Genomic DNA, 10,558 nt, shown 5'->3' on the forward strand with positions numbered 1-10,558 from the left:
GGTGTTGATTTCTGTAAGAAAAATTTTTAGGTGAATGAACGTTTTAAAAAATTATACATTTTATGAGACTCATTTAATCACATATCAGAAAAGATCGAAAAGGATTTTAAAAGAAATTTAAATATGTAGATATTTTCCCTAGTAATAAAAAAAAGGAATAAGGTTAAATTAGTTTTGCCCTATGATTTTGCAGCAACACTCTCCCCTTTAAAAGCTAACTAACAATAAGTCATTTGTATCTTGTTCAGCCGTGTCAAACAAACAGACAAATTAATACTTGAAATTATTATTACAGCATAGATATAATATATATATTTTACAAAGCTAAAATTTCGAGGTATTCTCCGTAACTTTAGAATGACGCAAATCTCTAAAATAACTTTCTACACATCGTCACGCCCGTAATTATCTAATCACACGAAACTCGTTCCAATTTAACAAACCGCGTTTTAAGTATCCGCTCTGCTTTTGATGAAAGCATATAGGGATACTTAAAGTTAGGTCAATTTTCGCACAATATCTACTAATATTAATTACCATATAACGACCGGTCTAATTGTATATGCCGCCGTCTAGGAATTAATCTAATCTTTTGACTCCCGACATCGATATTATTTCAGTATACGAGACATAGTATGCTGGAGCGTATATAAAGCTTCTTCTCGATCAGATCGAGAGGAACACTTTCAGTAAGATCTCCTACGAGAACGTATCGTTCCAGCAACGGCAAACGAAATTCATCAAGGTACGCATATATCTCGCGCTTTTCCATTACCATAATTAAATTGAGAATTATTTATTTAAAATTAAATTTTGAAACAAGAATTTTTGAAATTCTTCAATTATGTTTTTTTTCTTTTCTTTTGAAAGATTTTATACTTACAGCAAATGTTGATTTTATACGAGAAATACCTGCTTTATCTGTCATAGATACCGTATTCTATGTGCGTTAATTGAAATCAGGATATATGGAACGTTATTTACGTGTATGTACAATATAATATCGGATCAGCGTAAATAATAATATTTCTATATTAGTATCATAAATATCTTTTATGTCATTGTATAGTTAATTAATAAATAAATTATAACTAAAATCTAATTTCTAGTCTAAAACTATTTTTTATTTTTTTAAGACTATTTGTAAAAATATAGTTTAAAAAATCAATCAATTTATTTATAATAATTTTTACATTGCTTATACATTGTTTATATATAAGAAAGATTCGCGTAAATATAACATAAGCAATACGTAAAACAATTCATGTAGATGCAATCTTACGACACAACCCTGATTGAAATCATCTTCATTTTTATCGACATTTAATATAACGGCAACAAGAGGTAGAGAGTTAAAGAGACATGTAAAAAAGTGTAAGATAAAACATGAAGACATAGAAAATCTAAGGATACTTCAATAGATGGCGCGGCATTTCCGATTTACATCCACAGACTTCTTGTATAGTCGCTTACAGCAGTGCGAATACACGTGCATGTATTAGGAAACATTTAATGATGCTCGGTTTTACTTCTGTCTCTTTCTATCACATACGCATACGACATAATATCATAATGAGCAGTCTAGTAGTATATATACAATTCAACGATTTTGCCGATTAAATTAATCGTCAATTAAGTTAATCAGAGCTTAGTTGAAGTCGCATTTAATTTTTCCTACGAAGAAATTATACAAGATCTTTATTATCCACACAATTCACTTATTTTAAGAATATAAAGTATTTCATATACGTATACCTACTTTATTAAATTTGTCTCCAAATAAATACAAATTTATTTTAAAAAATGATTCTTAAATTCTCACAATATGGTGTAGACAGAGATATTTTTAAAAATATAACATTATTAATTAAATATGAAATATAATAAATTTATAAAATTTAAATACATTTTTATTAAGTACCCTTAAGTAGCATCTCTCGCCTAATTTTCATTATATAGTACTGCATCTAAATTTAAGAAGCATTTTTTTTACAAAACATATATCTTTTTATCGACAAAACTTAGAGAGAAATTTGAAGGAAAATAGTATTGTTTGCTCATATTGTCATGTTACTTTCTAAATAAAGTCAGTTTCGTTACGCAGATGCCGTTTAACGAAGGAATTCAATCGCTGTCGTAAATTACAGATCCGCGCGTATCGTGGGAAGATCGAATAATACGAATATAGATATAGAAGTATCAATAGAGAAAATTACACATAATGGATATATAGACTTATGGGAATGCGTAGAAACGGAACAACCCGGTTACACGAAGCTATATAATGGATTACGAAACGTACGACAAATTGCCCGTCAACGTGAAATGGAAAATCCACGATATATCGTACCTTCGACGCAACGGCGAAATAAATTGCTTTCCTCCTGACATTTTCTAATTCCGTTCCACGAAACGCGTACGGCGCTTTAATGCGTATTCGGCAAAAATTCCAGGCGCGTTAAGAGATAATTATTCTCCGTGATCGGATATAGGATATAGCAATCCTGTTTAATTAATTCCTATAACGTACATCAGTTTGTCGATGGCCGTGCCATGCTTTGCGACATAACGATGAAGAAACGATGACGCCACAAAAAGATAAACTTTGCTTTTTGGAGTAACACCCAAATACTTATCTGCGACTCTTTGCTTGCCGATAAGTGAAAGAAATGTTAATGTATAATACATGCATGTTCGGAAATTACGGGAAATAATTTGTTCGATAATGACGCTGTCGCGCCATTTTTCTAAATTGCTCATGCACAATTCCTCTTTTTATTTCGCCACAATTTAAACATCGGTTAATATTATTGGCGAACGCGATGCACCGCGTGCCTCCGCTGGGCACCAAACGCAGTGGTTCAAACGGTTGGGATGCTTCATCCCTACATGCTAACGGAGATGCTGGTCACGTCTTTTATCCGCTCGGACACTTAGTAGCACTTACGCTTATCTTAATGACCAGGGACGCTCGTAGCGTTAATGGTCCTCTTAAAATTAGCGCGCGGAACAAAAGTCGAGCGCGCGCTAAAAATTTTCGAGAAATGCCGGTTTGCCCGCGGTACTGAGTCGTTAATCGTCAGCGGTTTTCTTTTTTTTTTTTTTTTTTTTTTTTAATGAATATGAGAGTTTAAAGAGATCGATGTAAACACGCGGCCTGCGAGAGTTTTGCAATTATCGTAATGGCCGATACCTGAACCTTTATGTGTCGGTTAATTGTAAACGAAAGGATATTTCTCGAATAGCTTATTGGCTTATTGGATGTAATTTATTTTATCTACCAAGAGTATCCTGGAAAATACAAAGTATAAAAAAATAATTGCCGATAAAATACGCGAAATGTCATTTCGCCGCATTGCGTTGTTTATATCGTTTGCATCATCGTTATTATTACAGCGATCGGCATTCCGGTGGTTTATCATTTCAAAAATGATATCCCTATAAAGAAACCGGCAATGGTGGCGAGCGTTAAACTTGCGATCGCGCAATTTTAAGTTGCACGGCTTCGATACGGATCGTTGCCTCGTCAATTCTACCGTGACAGTTAGATAGCCTATTGTTTTTCCCCCTTCGCACTAGTTTCACATTATAAACGCGAGCGCGCAGATTTCCTCTTCCTCTCTTAACAACGAATCGAGCGATTTCATTACAATTTCATGAGATTCCCAGAGACTCGCGACGGCAAAAAGATTTCCGCTAAGCTGCCGATATTAGAAAACTTGTAATTATATATATATATATATTCCAGTGACAAGTTGCTTGTCCTTTGATAGTAATTGATAGCCTATATATATAATCCTCTTGGAGTTTGGAGCAGCTCCGGAAATCGGTAGAATGTAAATTCCGCTTGGTAAAAGTGAAGGACTGTTTTAATAATACCCGTCGAATTATTCAGGCGTCGCTCATGGCGAGCTAATTAACGTTTGAAAATCATTAGTCGTTCTTTTGAAAGCTGCCAATAAGTGTCGAGTCGTTCGTCCTTGCGCAATTATTTAGCGGGCTAGCTAATACGGCGAACGTTTAAAGAAGAATGCACCGCACGATATACCGATTGTCCTCATTATGTCTCTCATATTTTTTTGTTTCTATCTGATGTTATATTATTCTCATGAATGAACAATTTTCTCCACGCATCGTATTTTACCTTTCGCAGATGAGCAAGGAATGCGCACTCGTCGTTCTCGTCCTGTCGTTGGTCGTAAGCTCCGTTCTTTGCCAAACCTTCCAGTACAGTCGTGGATGGACCAACGGCAAGAGGTCCGAGTTCCAGAACTCATTGGGCGTCCCCAATCCGGGGGACGAACATTTCACCAACGGCGAACTCAAGAGACTGAAGATGCTGGTATACGGGAATGATGAACAAGTAAGCTTTGGAACGACGGAGGAATAAAAAACAGTAATAACGTTTGCTGAATAATTAATTTTGAAACTAAAAAAGAGAATTGTTATTTAAACAAAGGTAAAAACTTTCAACAAACTGTGTTGCACATTGAGATTTTAGATTGATGTATTAATATCTTTTCCACAGCCGCTGTTGATCCACTGTGATTTTGTGGACAAACTGAAGAAACTCGTTCACACGGATAATTATGTCTCTCAGCTGCGACAGAAGGGACCGAACGATGACAGTTACTAAAGCGGATAATCGGCGTGATGGTCGTCACATAATAATCACGATTGCTTCAAAGAAGTATTCAGCGTATAATTTTAGAGGTGCTTTCGTAGTTTTAGTTAAATCGGAATAAATTATTGATGCACACGAATCTTTGTTCCAATGATAATGCACAATCAGAACCGCCATATCCCTATATCTCGCATGTGAATCATCATATCCTCTCGCGACGCTCACATCTCGGAGGGAAAAAATTAAGTACAGTCAATAAATCGTGATGTTGGAGCTGCTGGAATTATATATTTGTACGATTATCAGCGTATTTCTTCGAGTTTGTTACTCGACTCGTGTGACGGTTAATTAAGTTTCGCTCTCTTAATTGGACAGTCGGTCGATGGAACAGATCGCGGACGGTCGCTGTTGGGTATTCGACATTGGAAGGGAGGGGGGGGGGATTTTGTCTGTCAACGGAAGATGGAGTGAAACCATGTCGAATGGAGACACCCGCTGAGTCCGTGGATTATCCCTACGGACAACTTATCTTCCCGGCTGCAATACGGCGCTCCTGGCTCTCCCGGAGTATCAGACGCCAGCGATAAGGATCGTTTGAACGAAATAACAGATTAATTTTTTATCGAATCTACGATTTTTCGGTTAGCGCCGCTTTCACTCGGATTTCGCGCATTAACATCTCGACGCTCCGGAAAATATCGGAGCTATATAATAGCGCTCGTTCCGAAGCGTTCCGAAAATCGTGACGTACGTCTCACCGTCGGTGATAATCAGCGCCGTTTCAATTAAAGATCAATGATCGGCGTCGATTTTCGGCCGAAGCCTGGCGGCACTCTAGATTATTGGTCGACGACGTCGACGGGGTGTAACTATTGCACACGGCTAATGCGCTTAAAACTTAGCTGTTAATCAGAAACCAATTACGGGAGGCGGGACGAAATGAGTTTAATCGCATTAAATATTAAAACGTTCTGACGATACCGTCGCGCGCGCGCGCGCGCGTGTGCTTGTTCGGTGTATATACCCAGTGTCTCCGTCGTGTACGCACGAGTCAGTCATCGCGGGGTGGCACACACCAGCACGTGCCACGACCGGCTTCAGCCATTTTCCTGTCTTAATACCCACGGGAGTGGCCGACCGGCAACCCACCGTGCTCCCTCCGCGAATATACCTTGCATCGAATCTTGAAACCATGCGAAACCATGACGATCCAAATGTCGCAATTGTCGGATTTTCCGACACAGATCTTTCGTCGAGACGATTTTTTGTTGTTGAACGGAGAACGAACGGAAGGCGAGTCTTCGAGAAATTCCCTTAACATCAGTAACTCATAAAAAGCGCGACATAAAATATTCATCCGTTCGCTTCTATTTTAACATAATGTCTCGCGAAATGATCGTCGCGATATAAATATAAGCATCGCAAAATTATACCCCCCTTATATATCGCGACGATAAAGGCTTTGATGGCCGGCAACTTTCTCAGTCTCGTAAAATAAATAGTGACGATCGCGAAATACAACCTGTCGAGGAATAATGTAAGACCTGATGGAACCTCGTTGAATATATGAGCTGTAACGTGAATGATGTACGACCCATCCCTATACATATGTCCCTTGCAAGTTTCAACATAAATGCCACATATGAGAAACGATATTTTTCACGTGGAATTGGAATTCGAAAATCGAGCGTGATTGACCATAATTATATCATTATCGTGACGTAAGAAGAAGAGATCGCGGCGGTGCGCGGTGTTTCGAACGTACAACGATTTGAAGTTATCGAACTACCTCGAAGATCATTAGCTACATTGTCGTTTTCGAAAGGTTTCGCGGGATTAATCTCATTTACGGAATTACGCTCGTCTGCGAAATTTCGCGCCGTTGCTCTCGCCGGCACGCGGCATGGCATGGCACAAGTACGAGCTGCGAAACGAAACGAAACGAAACGAATTTCTATTAGCGATAGAGAAACAGAAAACGTCGGCGCGCGGTGAAAAGCGGGACCGACGGGCCGGTATAAATACATAAAATCGGGCAATCATCCTAAATGGGCGCCTCGCTACCGGATCAGGAGCGGCTGTCGCCTTTTTCAAGCTGTCGTCTGTCGCCTGTCGTTTGTCGCGCGACAAGGGAGCGCGCAATTCCAGCGCCACGTAGTTGAAAACGAAAAAGCGTGGAACGCGCGACGGAAAAGCGTTTGACAAGTACAATTTCCGTCTCGGGCACGTCACGCTCGCTCGGTGCTTTTATTACTTTCGCTCGTGTCCCCCACCCCTTCAACCGTCCTCCTCGTGAGACACGTTAATGTTTATCGTATTGTCTTGTGAGCATCGGGATGAGATATTAATTCATATTATACGATATATTCCCTTTTGTATAGGGACAACATTAACCATTATTATAGAGGACCGTGAAGATACCAAAGATTGGTTTATAGAATTAGGAAGAAACGAGGAAGAAATAACAGATAAAATATGTAACGACGAATTAGATAGGGTTAAAGGAAAGGTGTGGAAACAATTGTGGAAAGAGCAGGGGACTGGAGTAAGGAAGAGTAGATAGAAATGAATATTTTGTATGGAAGGAATGAGTGTGTCAAGTTATTTATAAAGTCCATTTCTTGGCGTAAGCAGAAGTTAATGAAGATTGATTGATTCATTCATCGACATTCACTCTTTTAGCGTCAAATTATTTTCAAGCGTCAAGAAATAATTTTCTATTAATATTATACGTTCTGTTTCTTTGCATTTTGCGATTTATGACGTGCACCGTACACTTTTACTCTCTTAAACAGGCGACCTTCATAGGGCGAACAACGTTACCGCCTCGTTCCTAGCGTTTCTACGATGACCTAGGAACGAACAGACGTGATCCGCCGTCTGTCTGGCGGCGTTCATCCGGGAAAAAAAAAAGCGGTTTCGATTTTAACACGGCTCGGCCGTGGTTCCCGCAGCGGCGAAACCGCAAACGATCGGAAATAGAGAAACTGCCTCGCAAGATAGTTGCGGGAGGGACCTGTTTTACGGGCAGGAAATGAACGGTGCTTCGACACTGTGTTTTAGGAAACGCGCACGAGGCACTTATAAACCGCCATGAAAATTGATCGCCCTCCTGCGCCCGGATCAAAATACCACCCAACTAGGAACTAGGTGTTGCGCCGTTCCCCGAAACGGAACCGGAATATACTTTCCCTACCGGAAGATCGAAGTCGAAGCAATAATTTTATTCTTCTCGGAGCAACGCCGTCCCTCTCCCCTCTCCCTCTAAAACAACGATCTCCTGCTCCGACATTTCGTGTTGTATATGGAGAAATAAATTTTTTTACAAATCTGTCATTTATAGAGCATTTTTTTCGACCAGGTCTCTGCCAGTAAACTCATCTGAGCTCGACTGGCGATTTAAGACACAGACGCCTATTCGCGTTATTTCGAAATTATCCGAAAATCGTGGATATAACGTTGCTATCCTCGCGCACAATAATCCCGGAAATATCTCCGGGTGCGTGTGTCGCGCTGGCGGATTTATTTTTCATCGGAACTATCAATTTCCATAAGCGCGACTCGTTGTTCCCGTCGCGAAATTGAGCCGCCATTCGACGATGAGGCGGCGGCGGCGGCAGCGGCGGCAGTGGCGGCGGTGGAAAAAGCATCCCGCGCTCGCGTTCGCTCTCTCGCGCGAAGCGCAATCACAATAAATTTTCTACGCTCGTATAAATATGGCAGCGCGCCGCCTCATGATTTTATAAACGCCCTTCGCGTGTCGTGTACGTGTATATATACGCGTACACGCGCGTTCGCACGCACGCGTGTGCCCCGTGCGTGTAATGTATAGCGAGATGCTGTAGTAACACACGGACATACGGTGTGCATTGCAGTATTCAGAAATGGCGATCAAACGGAACGACGTTATTAACACCGCTTCTATATTCTCTATGGACTCATCTTAACGCCGCTGCTCTCCTCCGAGTGAATCTCGTTGAAAATTTTATTCTAGCACCCTTCTATCCTCCTTCCCACTCCCCCTTCCCCCATCTCTCGATATCGCGCCAAGATCGACGTTGTTATTAACGGGTCTCTCCAAGACAACGTTCCCACGTCGCGCGTAATACGCGTTCGGAATCAGATAGCCGGACAAAGCGGCTGATATTGCGTGCTCCCGGGAAATTAGCGAACGCAATACGGACCTAATTAACCGCGATGCATGAATAATCCCGCGTGTGTAGCGCGTGTTATCTTCAGATATCGGGGTACCGTATAACTACACCGTAAGCGTCTTTGCACGGAGGAGCTGCACCCTCCTTCAAGGAGGGACCAAGGCGCAACGCGGGGAAAGGAGACCAGGGGGAAGGATGGAAGGAGAGTTAATATCGGATTAGTTTTTAATTCGAGCCCTCCGCGCCTCGATGGCCATGCGAAGCGACGCTACGCCTGCACGAGGGGTGGCGTATGTGCGTGCCGAGCATGTGTGCACGAGCGTAGATTAATTTTCCAGGGTGCGCGCCGCGCCGCGCCGCGCCGATCCGGTCGGGCGGAGGGCAATGAGTGGTAAACGGCATCAATAATTTGCATAATTCTGCGTCGATTTGCGCGTGACTCGTGAAGATTACATACGGTAATCCGCGGCGCCGGCACCTGGGACTTACAATTTTCTCGAAAAACGGTATTATTTACACGTTCCACACGTGACGGAACGGCTGAATACACTTCGTTAACGTAACGTAAGAGGGAATGCTAAACGATGAAGACGTTTTGAGCTTCCTGTGCCGTCCCGCGTGTTAATTCCAGAACGGAAGAAGAGTGAAAGAGATAAAGAGACAGGGGGGCGTATATTTTCAGCGAAAATTTTCCGTAAAATGGAATAGAATTAGCTTCGCGTGCGCTTTTTCGAGTTATTACCTGCACAGTTTTACGTGAGAAAACGTATACCTTCCACGCGTCGTCGCAGATACACGCGCGAACACGCACATCAAACAGTAACATTGTACTTTCACAAACTGGATTTTCCATAATTTTAGTTTTTTATTCGTTCGGGGTTTTTTTTGTTACATCCACGTCGCGGTCAATGACTCGTCGGCGGCACGGAGTTTCGGGTGTGGGACTCGATAGAGCCGCTTGGACGTCTTGATACTCGGAGTTCTCGTAATTGGTCACCTCTCCTCTCGTCTCCAACCCGCCACCAACGCGGTGTGTCTATACGTTAAAAACTAGAAATACCGCAGAAAGGTCTCCGCTTGAAACGAGATTACAGGGCGCCGATGACGCGCCTCTCGGACGACGGTATGGTTGTACCTGTTCGGGGTACCTGTCGGAAACGGTTCACTCACCAGACTTCTGCGTTAAACGGCGGAAACATTTGGGATACTTCCGTCAAGTATCTTTTAAGCTCTTTTAAGGATACAAACGTATCGGGTCTGTATTTCGAAAGTCATTAGCTTGACTTGTTTTTTCCAGATAAGATAGATCGGTCATCAGCAAATAATCAAATCTAGCTAATTCTTCTACATCGTTATATAAAGTAAGATAATGATATAATTTGTTCATTATGTGTGTATTATTAATAATTCTTAAATAACAACTTAAATATCAACAATATAATATTCATATAAAGTCAGAGAGCAGCGTTTGAAAAGTTAAATATTATTTCCAAGATATTACATAAATCATCTAATAATGTGCTTTTTGAACTTCGTCGGTGCATTTTGAAAGGTAGATCGCGTATCACGTGGATTCGTTGTGATCCACGGAGACGTGGATCCTGCACGAAGCGTTCAGGACCTTCGTTCCCGGTGGCGGCGGGTGTTTGTCTCCAAATAATTGGGCGGGACGGCGCGCGGCGTCTCCTCTGCAATTATAGGCCGTAAACGCAGCCACATCCGGTACAGGGAGCTCTAGGTGAAGCCGGGATAATTCCACGAGAAAAGACACCGATTAAGG

At 41.6% G+C, this 10,558-nt stretch overlaps 2 protein-coding genes across 2 annotated transcripts in view; one reads left to right on the top strand and one right to left on the bottom strand.

Moving 5' to 3' along the window:
- Rpl19 (ribosomal protein L19) overlaps positions 1-10,558 on the bottom strand; it is a 94,227-nt gene that overhangs the window by 34,062 nt on the left and 49,607 nt on the right. The window lies entirely within an intron of this gene.
- On the top strand, positions 619-4,763 carry Crz (corazonin). Its single transcript, XM_077405506.1, has 3 exons — positions 619-745; positions 4,154-4,363; positions 4,529-4,763. The coding sequence occupies exons 2-3, from the start codon at positions 4,154-4,156 to the stop codon at positions 4,634-4,636; spliced, it is 318 nt and encodes a 105-aa protein (XP_077261632.1). The 5' UTR covers positions 619-745; the 3' UTR covers positions 4,637-4,763.

The sequence above is a fragment of the Temnothorax americanus genome, unplaced genomic scaffold (genome assembly GCF_048541705.1).
Source record: "Temnothorax americanus isolate GAGA-0224 unplaced genomic scaffold, ASM4854170v1 Scaffold2, whole genome shotgun sequence".
Lineage (NCBI taxonomy): Eukaryota > Metazoa > Arthropoda > Insecta > Hymenoptera > Formicidae > Temnothorax > Temnothorax americanus.